Source organism: Eubalaena glacialis, chromosome 9 (assembly GCF_028564815.1).
Source record: "Eubalaena glacialis isolate mEubGla1 chromosome 9, mEubGla1.1.hap2.+ XY, whole genome shotgun sequence".
In the NCBI taxonomy this organism is placed as follows: domain Eukaryota; kingdom Metazoa; phylum Chordata; class Mammalia; order Artiodactyla; family Balaenidae; genus Eubalaena; species Eubalaena glacialis.
Window position 1 is genome coordinate 24,518,889 of NC_083724.1, and position 13,053 is coordinate 24,531,941.

At 45.8% G+C, this 13,053-nt stretch overlaps 1 protein-coding gene across 5 annotated transcripts in view; it reads right to left on the reverse strand.

Moving 5' to 3' along the window:
• The window catches only part of PALM2AKAP2 (PALM2 and AKAP2 fusion), a 478,191-nt gene that overhangs the window by 347,046 nt on the left and 118,092 nt on the right, over positions 1 to 13,053 (reverse strand). For all 5 annotated transcript variants that reach the window (XM_061200121.1, XM_061200118.1, XM_061200120.1 and 2 more), the window contains exon 2: positions 3,143 to 3,188. In XM_061200121.1, the coding sequence (XP_061056104.1) occupies positions 3,143 to 3,188 (46 nt within the window). The remainder of the gene's footprint in view (positions 1 to 3,142; positions 3,189 to 13,053) is intronic.

Genomic DNA, 13,053 nt, shown 5'->3' on the forward strand with positions numbered 1-13,053 from the left:
ATTATGCCCTGAATGATTACCCACATTCATTCTGCTATAGAGGCATCTTGCTGTCTTCTAAAATTACAACTTTGGGAGAGTCCGTACGGATGGAAGGAGCACCTGGGAGTAGAGACACTTGTCAAGATGGATTTGCTCCTCTTTTGGCAGGAAGTAGGCTGAGATTCATCTTTTCTCATTGATTAGTCTCTGGACACAACTGGAAGATTCAATTAAAGCACTATAGTTTCTGAGTATTTCACTCCCTTGGGGGGAAAAAAAATCCCACAGATGATCATGTGGCTAGTAGGTCACAGGACATCTGTCCCTTTTAGAACTTAGGTGTGCAAAGGGTAAAGTCTTCCCTCTGATGGCTGAAACTTGGGGACACTGACTTTTTGGTATTGCCAGTCCCTTCCGAGAGGCAATACTTTGTAAATACCTACTGCATGACTGGATGGATGGATCCTCCAGTCACATCTCTGCACCTGGTCTGAGGAGCTAGCGAAATTGACACTGGGCTGAGCTCTGGCCTTCAGTGCAGTAAAGGAAAGGATAAAGAAGGCTGTTCAGACTCTTTCTGTTTCAGAGATGTTGCCTCTCACCCTCACAGGACAAGGCAGCAGTGCAGACAGGAAATGGGGGCTCTAGCTCAAGACCATCCACTGGCCCCTGCATGCCAGGTCCTTCACCTGCACCGTATCTAAACCTTACAGCCAGCCCCTGAGGTAGAACTCATGAGCCCCCTTTACAGATGAAGGAACCAAGGTCCAGACTAAAGAGTACCCAAGAGCCTACAGATTAGAATCTCCATCTATCTGCTCTTCCTCTTGGAGAGGAGCCCAAGTTGGTGAAGAGATAAAGAATCATTCTCTTCCTCCTGGGGGAAAGCGGGGTGGCGGGGGGGATGAATTGGGAGATTGGGATTGACATATGTACACTGATATGTATAAAATAGATAACGAATAACAAAAAACAAAAAAAAGAATCATTCTCTTCCTCCTTCACATCTCCAGAGAGACTTCAGGAGGGCTAGGCTCTGGCAGCAGCCTCGTGAGCTCCTGAGGGTCCCCTGAGAACCCTAGGAAGGTGGTAGAAAGAGGCAAGTTTGCAAAATTTGGAGAGTATGCATTAGGCCAAAGCATGGCATAGAACTATTTACTGATGTGGTCACAAGCGCCTCCACCCCATCTCTCAATTCTCTCTCTCTTTCTGTCTGTCTGTCTGTCTGTCTCTCTCTCTCTCTCTCTCACACATACACACACACACACAGTTAATTCGCTGTTAGAAAGTCTGTGCTAATAACAACAGATATATTCATTGAGGCCGAATCATTCATGAGAATCATCAACACCTTCCCAGGTACAGGACAAACTCAATTCCACAACTGAACAGGCATGAGAATTCCAGAAGACTGGCTAGATCTTTCTTGAAAGTCCATTTAGCCTCTGCTGGGATTACCCAGCCCCACTCGGAAAAGGGTGGCCCAAGTGTAGGCTGCTACTGGCACCCCGTTCAGAAAGCAAGTCCTTTCATGAGGCTCAGCTGTTCCTCAGGCATCCAGTAAAGCTGGTCATGCAAAGGCAGAGAATGTGACAACTGTTGGAAACCTTCGGCGGCCTCCGATGGGAGCAACCGAACGTTCTCTGGAGCAGCCACTTCATGGACAGTAAAGCAGCCTATTATTCAGTTTATATAAAACACCCACCAGCTACATGGCACCGAGGACTGAATATCTCCATTCTTATCAAGTTCATGACATACTGGCCACACTGCTGGGCCACTAACTCTAGAAACCGTAAACAACCTCACTAACCATCAAAATACACATACTCAGAGGGAAAGGGAAAGAAAAAAAAAAGCCTTCCTGAGTTCTGAGGACCAAGTTCAAAGATTGCCCAATAGGCAAAAAAGGCATAGCATTCAACAGTGCCAACAAACGTCTCTCTTGCTTCAGCTGTAAAGTCTCCAAGACATTTTAAGATTTGAGGACTTTGATAAAGAGGATCTCAGAGCCACAGAGACCACATCAAACGCTTCTTTAAAAAAGAAGAGTCTGTATGCATTTCCCAGTGAAGGATCCGTCCAAAGGATTTTAAAAACACTTTAATATACTTTGCTTCCAAAACATTACACACCATTTCTCCAACAAATTTATATGTGTTTCCAGGGAACTCCTGGACCAAAAAGAAAAAAAAACAGTACTTAGGTAAAAGAATGTCTGGCGATTCTTTTATGCCAATATGTTAAGAGACCTTCTCTTTTAATTGCTATTATTTCATATAGCAGCAGTAATCATTCCCTCATCTGAAAAGGAAATATATAATCCAGCTGTGGTGGCTCCAGTAAAAATACCACATCTGTGGATCATTGGCAACACTGTGGCAGGATTGCTCAAATTTAGGCAGCTTTCGAGCTCTTTTATACCCAAGATGCACATGGGTACACTTTTCTGAGAGTGCACATAAACTTTGCCAAAACTGGTTGCTCCTTTGTATGCTGAAAATAGGTTTTCAGATGATCCACACCTAGAAGAAGGAGGCTCTCTTGGAATATTATTCCCAGGATCCAGTTGTTCTAAGAAGTCCCCAGACCACCCCCCCAACCCCCCCTCCCCAGGGTGGTGGCTTGCGCCAGTGCCCTTGTCAATATCAAACAGAACAGGGAAAATGAACACTCCCGGTTTCAGGGAAGAGGTTCTACCGCGTGGCTGGCAGTGGAGCTGATTGCTGGTTTTCCACTTAGCACACCAACAGCTTCGGCAGAGTGGACGGCAGCCACCGTTCTGGTGACCGTTCCCGCCATTCTCCAGTGTCTGAAGTCAGTATTACTGAGCACTGGGTGGTAATATTCCAGGAATCCCCACCCCCACCCCCACCCCCACCCCTCATGCTCCTGTTTAGTCTTTCCCCAAAGCCCAGTAGCAAGCATCTTATTTCTAAGCCAATCTTCCACATTCAAATCCCCAGTCCAAAGCGCGCCCTGGGGCTTTCCATCTACAGACCATAAAGGAAAAAGCAGCATAGCTGAACCCTGACAGACTTTTACCCCCAAAACACATGTCCTGCGGCTACTGTGCTGGAATGTCGACGGCCCCGAAGCACTCGGGGTCCTCTTCCATCCCAGACAATAGAGCAAGAAAATAAAATGAAAGTGGACTTACTGCTATGGCTTGCAGCCTTTCCTTGTGCAATTCCGCCTCTGCCATCCTGGAGAAGGGCACACAGGGAGGGAAGGAAGAAAGAAAAACAAAACACACGCTGTAGTCACCCAAGGAAATTGATGGACACCCCGGGGGGGACTTTGCTAGAAACCCAGGGAGAGCCGAGGGGCGTCCGGGGATCCGCTTCGGAGGTGGCGGGCACAGCTGTGCGCGCGGCTGGCTCGGCCGGCTCAGCCTCTGGCCCCCGCCCGCCCGGCCGCCTGGCTGCGCCCCAGCGCCGCCGCTCCCTGCATCTCCCCGCCGCCGGCCGCGCCAGTCGGGGACGTGGGCCACTGGCAGCAGCCGGGAGGGCGCGCTCGCCCAGCGCTCGTCCTCCGCCCTGACGTCTCCGCGCCTCGCTCCGCCCCTGGGGTGTGGGGGACCCGCGGCCGCAGCCCCGGACTGCTCTAAGCGGGCGGGAGAAACCGGGGCTACGGCCGCGGGGAGTGCGGAGGCCCTCAAGGCGCGGCCGGGCAGCGCGCGGCCGGGTTGGCACCCGGGGCGCACCAGGAGCCGCTAGGGCGCACGGTCGGTGCGCCCAGGTGGACACGTGCTCACTGGGGACGTGCAGACGCCAGCCCAGGGGCCTCTGGCAGAAATTGGGGCCCCAGCACGTCCTGCCTCCTAGCTCGTGCCAAACGCTTAGACTCCACACGGGGACATTTCCAACTGCCTCACCCACATGCCTTAAATGGCAGGATCCTCAGCAGTCAAGTTGGCCAAGGGCAGGGTGTAGCTCAACACAGGCCATCCGTGTGGCCAAACGTGGGTTAGAAAGACAACCGAGAGTTTGTAGCTATAGGTGCTCGGCTAGGCTGGGCTTGATCACTTATTAGCTGTGACGCCTTGGGCAAGTAACTTAACCACTCTGAACCTCAGTTTCCTCATCTGAAAAATGGAGTGTCCGTCAGTGCTGAATGAGATAAAGTATGCATATAAAGGTGCTTTGTAAAGGGCAATCTGTTCTGAACATTATCCTGTGACATTCTGGGCTGAAACTCTGAGAATCTTTACTTCTGTACTCAGTCTCTGAAAGGAAAAGCAGGATCTGGTCACCAAAACACTTCACCTCTTCTTTACTGAAACAGGCAGCAGTTCTAAAGTGCATCTTTTATGCCCTGGGCTGGAAATGAGAGATAGATAAGATCCAGTCCAGAAGGAAACAAAAAGCTAAAAACAAAATACGTCTTCACCTCCAGGAGGGGGCTGCTAGAATTCCCAACATTCATAAGCAAACTTTCCTCCATAAAATGAAATAAACATGGGGGAAAAAAACCAATGTGACCTCTGTAGATCCTTGATGACTCTATAAATGCAAGACTTAAGAAGGCATTTTGAAAGACAGGCACATCAAATTTCTCCAAATCACCTCTTTCCTGGGCAAATTCTTGCAATTTCTACTAAATCACCTTTTCAGCATTCAGAGAGGTTTCACCTGTCACTTGAAGAGCAATTACTACTCTGCCCAAAGACTGAAGCAGTCACCAAAACAGTTTCACTGACTGATTGTTTTCTCTTTCTTTTCATAACAGGCGTAGGTGGAGCTGTTTGTATCATAAATCCAAGCCAACACCAGATTTGACATCCCCCTCCAGCATATCCAGAACTTCTGCTTTCTGGCTAAGACCCATCACTTTCTTCAAAGGCTCCATTTTCTCTTCACTTCCAGTGCCAGCTCCAGAGGACAAGTGTTTAGAGGGGTGTTAGCTCACAAATAAACAAAGCTTTTAGTACGTCGGCAGAGTGACTGCGTACCCAACAAGAGTAGAGAATACAAGATGAGCGAAGTGAGACCAGAGAGGTGGAAAGACTCAGCCAGAGTCATGGAGCTAGGATTTCAACTTAGATCAGACCCTCCAGAGCTCATGTGTATAACCACCAGGCACCAGGCTCGGCCAGTAATATGAAGGTGGGGCAGCCCCCGGTGATGAATAAGTGGTCCTTTCCCCTCCAGTTACACAGATATTAAAAAGGAATTAGAAGAGCACAGCAATGTGAATGCACTTAGTGTCACTGAACTGCATACTTAAAAGTGGTTAAAATGGTAAATTTTATGTTATGTATATTTTACTATGATAAATTTTTAAAAGGCATGATGGAAGGTGAGATGGAGTGGAAGACGGGCTTAGGCATCTTTTGGAAGTGACCAGTTGGAAAGCTTTGAATCTCAAGATAGAAGAATCAGGATTGGGGACACATACCTGGGTGTCATCTACATTGTGGTTATAGGTAAAGAAAGAATGGCCAGGGTAAGAAAAGAGAACGAGAAGAGGAGAAAGCCCAGGAAAGGAGGCTGAGGAAGTATCATCTGAAGATTAGAAGGAAAAATCAAGAGGGATGTTTCTACGAAAAGCCACAACAGGAGGAAAGTGTTTTTCAACAGAGTCAGGTGGTTTGGGGAGGTCAAGAAAGATGCAGACTAAGAGGCTTGGGCAGCCAGGAAGCCATGGGTGACATTGAGAGAGCTGTGTGTGTGTGTGGGTGAGCCTGTAAGCAATTACAGAGACTTGAATGAGTGAGAGGTGGGGAAGGAACATCCTTGAGTAAAAACCACTCCTTTCAGATGTTTGGATGTGAAAGATGAAGGTGGTGGGGGGAACAGGAAGGTGGTCTATGGGAAGCAGAGTCAAGTTGAAGGGTTGTTAGATCAGGTGAGACTTGAATGTTTCAGGGCCAAAGGGAATTAGGCACCAGGGAAGTGAGACCAAAGACACAGTCCAAAGGGAAGATAAGTATTAGGTCTCAGATTAGACCAGAGGGCATCCAGATGAGCACTGGTGGCCAAGTTAGGCTTGGAAAGATGGGGAAATGAAGTAGGACAGAAGATGGAATGGGTAAAGATGAAGTCATTTTATTTGAAAGAGAGAGAAGTTGAGGGAGCGTATATCGGAAGCCTAGTTTTCCCAGCTGACGGAAGGGCCATTGGTTGAGACTGATGGGGTGTGGGAGGGGACTTCAGAAAAATAGAAATGGTTTGTAAAGAAACTGTGAGAAATGGGAACAATTAAGACACGTTTCCCAGTCAGTAGTATGCATCAGAATCTCCTGGGTCACATTTCTCTGAACACATGTACAAAATTAAATATCTATGGAGTGAGGTAAAAGTTAGGGATGGATTTAGAACCATCGTACTAACTGGGCTTACTAGGAGTAGACAGAAGACTTATGACCAATTTACTTCCTCAGTGGCTTTTAACCGCCTGAGACCCATGATATACAGGGCTCCTGTTTATTCCGTCTTGAGGATTGTCAAAGCAGGGATGGCCAAAAGTCAAAGGAGAGAAGAAATTCAGAATGCTGGACCCTGGGGATTTGTCCAGGGGGAAATGTAGCAGAATCTTCCACATTGTTTTTCTGGCTGCCCCATTTGTGCAGCCCTTCCCATCTTTGGGGAATTCCCATATTACGAGCCATTGTGAGATTCAGAGCTACTTCCCATCATGCAAGCCGGGAAATGCCAGACACTTGTTTCACAGGTCCTCAGAAGCTATGACATGGCATGCAATCTAGGCTTAGTTAGCCATGTGCACTGGCCAAGGACCTTGAAGACACAGCATTAGAGAACTCTTTCAGGCTGGTTGCTCATCTTTGGTCCTGCCCATTGCTCAAGCCTCCTTCTCTAGCCTTCCCAGCTATTCTGCCAGCTACGTAATACACTTTCGATTCATGCCTTCTCTGCTCCTAGCAACTAGAATCAGTTTCTGCTGCTTGTGACTAAGAACCCTAAGTGAAACAGGAAGGCACGTGAAGAGCAGAGAGAAAACATTTTCTCCTCTTCCAATACTTCTCCTCTCAAAGCTCTAAATTTTAGCATTTTGAAATCATCTAACCCATTACAAACACAGACACTTATAACCCAAATTATGCCATTTCTTTCATAAACTTTTATTGTATAACTATTCTATACTAGACATTAGGCTGTGGCTTGGTATTACAAAGAATTCATAGTCTAGTGCTAATATTGGTGACTTTTTGCCCTCCACACATTTGAAATCTCAAAAGATCTATTACAATGGGTGCATAATGTGTGTAACAAATCACTAGTTCTTGCTGGGACAGTAAACCGTGTTGCATAAGCACTACCCGTATTGTCTAATGGTTTTTCTGATAGATGCTGTATTGCACAGCATTATATCGAGAGAATACAGAATGCTAGATTTGCGAAATAGATGTTTTGGTAATAAAAATTGCAGAATCTATTTTAGGGTGTGAGTCGTTTGAGAACCACAGATGATCACAGCCTACTCCCCTGTGGGGAAAACGGGAGCTCTGTAAACTGAGAGGGAAATGACTTGCCAAGACCCATTGAGTGAGTAAAAGTTAAAGTCTTGCTGAACAGAACCTAAGAGTGTGAAACTTCAGAGTAACCTGAAGCTTTCCATTAACAAAAGTAATTTTAAAAGGATGCCAGGTCCTCCAAAATGTTTGTATTTGTATCAGCTCTCTTTTGCCTAGGATCTTTTAGAATACATGGTCATTAAAAACATATGTGATGGCTGCACAGGATCAAAAGGAGGGGAACAGCGCTTGGAGCCCTTTTGGCTCCTGTGGTTGTGAACAATTTGGGAAAGTGGATGGGATTTCAAGTATGTGATGTTTTTCTCAATGGGATTCAAATGACAGATCCATAGAGAGAGTCCCCATGGTGCAAGAGAGTGAAAGAAGTTAGAAAACAGGGTGCCAGTGTGGGAAATAAACTAGACTGGATGTCACTTAAGGTATAGATTGACTAAGCTCTCTACATAGAAGATTCAAAAAGAGCAACTAGAAATCCATCTAAAAATGAATGGTAGAATTTCTATCTGATGGCCTCATTTTCTCTTGGCTAGCCTTGGCAATGTCAGTTGATCGACACTGTGAATTGCTGGAAGAAACCAGGGGCTATAAGGAGAGCATACAGGAATTGGATCTGGATGGTTAGGGGTCATTCTACATTCACCTTGCTGGGACATTCAGATGCTGATAAAAATTTTGAAAAGTGGGACTAGGAGGTGGGAGGTGGGCATGACACAGAGAAAAGGCATGAGCTGTAAAGACAAGTTAGAATCCCAGCCCTCAGACTCACCAACTGCACAAACTTGAATTCCTTTAGCTCAATTTCCTCATCCTTAATGGGGGATAACAACTCTAACCTCATAAGGATATTGCAAGAAATCAAGATAACAGATGGAAAATGCTTGAGAGTGACCATAGTAGGTGCTCCAAAAGTGGCAGGTCCTAATTATACAACCCAATTACTTCTTCATTAAAACTGTCATAGACCAAATCAAGTGAGTGACTTGATTGTATCTACCCTTTTATGTAGGCTTTTTTTTTTTTTGCAATGTAGGCTTTTTCTTTTAAGAAAAGGGGTGAACTATCAATATTCTTTAAGTTTTCCATATTAGTAGGTACTTCTCTTTTTTCATCTTTTAAAAGGGAGGATTCTGCCCTGTGTCATTTATTGTCTAGAAATTTCATTACCAGACTCCCCCTTTAATGATTCATAGACACCTACAGCCTTATCTTTTGGAGTAAGTCAATTTAATGATTATAAATAAGAAGGAATGAGAAGGGAATGCTTAAGAGGACATAGATTAAGTCCTAGGAGAAGATGGAAAGAAGAGCTTAATTGTGGAGTGTTTTGGAAGAGAGCTGCATGTCCACATATTAAAGGTGCTCCTTGGTGGAGTTGATTCAAGGTTTGGGTGTGAATTAGCTACAAAGTGGAAAAGTCTTTGGGAAGGCCAGTCTGGTTATCTGATGCTGGTAGACACAATCAGGTCACTGGCTTCCCAGAGAGCTTAGGGGCCAGTCTAGTTTGCCTTAGTACAATGACCATGAAGTGCCCCGTCAGCTTGGAATCCCTTTTTGCAGTGGGGCCATCAACACTTTCATTGTTAGCCATGATTCAATCATGCCGTACACATCCTGCAAGTCAGCACTGCTAACAAGAGAGAGATTTCCTGTGGGTTTGGCAGTGCAGGGACAGTAGCCTATCAGTTAAATCCTGTGTGGCCTCCTGGTTGGGGAATGAATAATGAAACTGGGAAAGCCTAGCTTCAGCTCCTACGACCTATGGACGCTGAGCCCTTCTGATGGCCTTTGGAGTGTTCAGGGTTTCAATCCTGCATGCCCACCCATTGCCCACCCTCCATACACTCATACACTGGCAAAATGGATCCAACTTGTGTTTGGCCCCTTGGAGCCGGTCTCACTGAGAGGTAATAGCCAGTCAGTCTCAAAAATTGCTCCTTACTAAGAGCAGTATGGAGGTTCCTTAAAAAACTAAAAATAGAACTACCATATGATCCAGCAAACCCACTCCTGGGCATATACCCAGAAAAGAGGAAAACTTTAATTAGAAAAGATACATGTACCCTAATGTTCACAGCAAAACAATTTACAATAGCCAAGACTTGGAAGCAACTGAAGTATCCATCAACAGATGAATGGATAAAAAAGATATGGTGTACATATACAATGGAATATTACTCAGCCATAAAAAAGAATGAAATAATGCCATTTGCAGCAACATGGATGGACCTAGAGATTATCATACTAAGTGAAGTAAGTCAGACAGATCTATATCATATGATATCACTTATGTGTACATTCTAAAAAAAAAGATACAATGAACTTACTTACAAAACAGAAACAGACTCACAGACATAGAAAACAAATTTATGGTTACCAAAGAGGAAAGGGGGGAAGGAGGATAAATCAGAAGTTTGGGATTAACAGATACACACTACTATATATAAAGTAGATAAACAACAAGGACCTACTGTATAGCACAGGGAACTACACTCAATATCTTGTAGTAACCTATAGTGGAAAAGAATCTGAAAAAGAATAAATGTATCTGAACCACTTTGCTGTACCCCTGAAACACAACATTGTAAATCAACTATACTTCAGTAAAAAAAAAAGAAGGGGAGGTACAGATCGTCACTTCTATTTGAACCCATAAAAGCTACTCTCATTCTCCAATGGAATATTACTCAGCCATAAAGAGGAACAAAGCTCTGACATCTGCTACAACGTGGATGAACCCTGAGGACATGATGCCTATTGAGAGAAAACAGTCACAAAGGTCACATTTTCTTGATTCCATTTATATGAAATGTCCACGGAAGGCAAATCCATGGACACACAAGTAATCTGGTATTCTCAGGGGAAGAGGAGGGGACATGGAGAGTGACTGATTAGTGGGACAGGGTCTCCTTTGGGGCGATAAGGATGTGCTGGAACCAGACAGAGGTGGCGCTTGTGCAACACTGTGAATGTGATAAATGCCACCGAATTGTTCCCTTAAAAACAAAACAATATTTAACAATAAAAAACCTACACCAAAAAAATTTTCTCCTTACCAAATGTAACCCTCCCAGATGGGGCCTCATGGACAGAGAGCCTTTCCTCAAAGCAGCTCAAGATAGAGTGGAAAGAGCACCAGACAAAATCTCAACCCTAGGTCCTAATCCTAACTCTGCCACTTACTGTGTGACCTCAGACAAGCAACTTAACTGCTCTGAGCTGAGGTTTTCTATTTGTAAACTGGGCACAGAGATAGCTAACTACCCCACAAGGTTCTTGTAAGGCTGAAAGGAACTCATGAATGAGAAGGTGTTTTGAGAACTAACTATAAATGCTCTCAGAGTGGGAAGGACTACAGTGAAAGGGATGCCTTCAAGGTTAGGAACTCAGGGACATAAGGACTGGTCAGTGGGGTGGAGGCAGGGCTGGGGTGAGGTGATGTTTGTAAGACTGAGAAACATTCTGTAGCAGCCACAGCCTCGGCCTACCAGGAGAAAAGACTCAGCTAGCACATAAGACAAAAGAGGCTTCCAGATGTCTGATGGGTTTCTAAGACAATGAAACCAATACATGAAAATGACCAACGCCACCTAGGGCTCTCTTTGCCTCCTTAATGTTCCTCAGTTACTCAAGTAATTTCTGCTTTATCCAGTCAAACAGTTGCACTTCCTGATCTACATATTTAATTAGCTTCGCTAAATGCAGGATAGGGTGTGGGGTCCAAGGATGCAGTGGAAGCAGCAGAGAGAAGCAGGAGAGAAGGAAACAGAGAAACTTGGATCTTTTCTGCCATCTGTGTGTGTGTCAAACTTAGACTGGAAAGCTACCTGGTCCGTGTTTACATGAATGTGCCCTCCTTTCTGCATTCATTCCGAGCTAAATTTATACCACTAAAGGGAAAGGCGTACTTGGGGAGGTGGGGATGGAAAAAGAGTTGACGCAGAGGCGTCCGCTTGGCTGGGAGCCAGGAGCACTGAGGGGGGTGGGGGGTGGGGGGTGGGCAGCCCCTCTGGGAGGCCCCAAGGATGGAGCCTGTGCTGACTTGACAAAGGAAGGTGTGTTGTGTTCTGCTGAGGAGGGAGTGAGCACGAACAGGACATCAGATCATGTATCAGAGACAGCAGTTCCCTGACTCCCACAAGCCCCCAAGTCTGGCTCAACCCTTTGGGAAAGGGACACTCAGCTGTTCTCCAGGCCTCCACAGTGAGAGCAGTGTCTGTCCCCTGGGGAAAAGCAGCTGGCAGGGCCACTTCTGAGGCACAGCTGAGCTTGCCTTCTGGACTGATGTCACTCCCGTTGTTTTCTCTCCGGGGACAGCTTTCCCGGGGTGGGCGTGGAGGGCAGGGAGGTTGCTGCCTTCTAGGATCTGGGTTGGATTAAGTACTGTGCACCCACATCTGGATGTCAGATTGTTGATGTTTGCACTGGGACCCAGGTGTCTCCTGTCAGTCCTACATGATGTCCTCTCTTCCCACTCAGTTCCTCTCTTTCCTCCTCTAGTTCCTCACCTTTCACTCTTCCCTAAGTCAAGCCCCTGTGACACCATCTTTCGCAAGTGGACAAGCCATCACAATCGAGATAGCTTTTCCTGTGACCAGAGAGCTCTCTGCTAGAATTGAAGATCTCCCGCTATAGACAGGCAGTCAGTCCATTTCCCCCTGGGGCTCGGTCCCCTTGTCGCAGGGAACTCCCCTTTGTTGGGATGGGGGAGGGGAGGCCCCTAGGGTTCTGGGATGGTTCTCCTTTGTTTCAGGCTCAGAAGTCACCAGAGCATCTTGCCAGAGCTTCACCCTGTTTTTAGTCTCCAGTCCCCATACTCCTCCCCAGAGAACCTGACACCTTCTTCATCTGTTTGTCCCATTCCAAATTTGGTGCTTTCTCATACCACGAGCTATGCCTGGAATGCAGCCTCCCCCTCCCTTTTCTAACTTTCCAAGTCCCCTCTTGTTAACTCTACAGCATTCCAGAAATCCCACCCCCTCAGGGTATGCATGGTGGTCCCTTTGGGAAGGGAAAGTGGTTACCCCTCCCAATTTCTAACATAGTGTGTGACTTAACAAATTATTTACTTAACTTGTCACTCTCTCAGTTAACTCAAAAATCATAAAGTCAGAGCCCTGAAGGAGATCTCAGATACATCAGCATCCCACAAGCCACCATGATGGTTGTTTGCATGTAACAAAGCTACTTAGGTTGGCAGGAAGCATGGATTGGACAAACTGGACCTTAAATCTCAATTCTACCACTTAATGACCTTAAGAAATTTACTTCTCTGAGCTTAAGTTACTCTGTCTGTAAAATGGGAAAGATATCAGTATCCATTTTACAAGATTATTGTGACAATCAAGTGATATAATGTATTCATCATGTATGTAACTCCTGACATATTGAAGGTGGTCAGTGAATACTCTTTTATAATCATGACCATAATCTCATTTATTCATCAATATCTGTATCATTCTGGGTGTGTTTCTGCCTAGATGTGCCTGTGTCCAAGTGAAGGCTCCTGAGTCACTTGTTAGCCCATCACTGGGTGCGATGGACTGCATGTTTGTGCCCCCTCCCATTCAAACGTG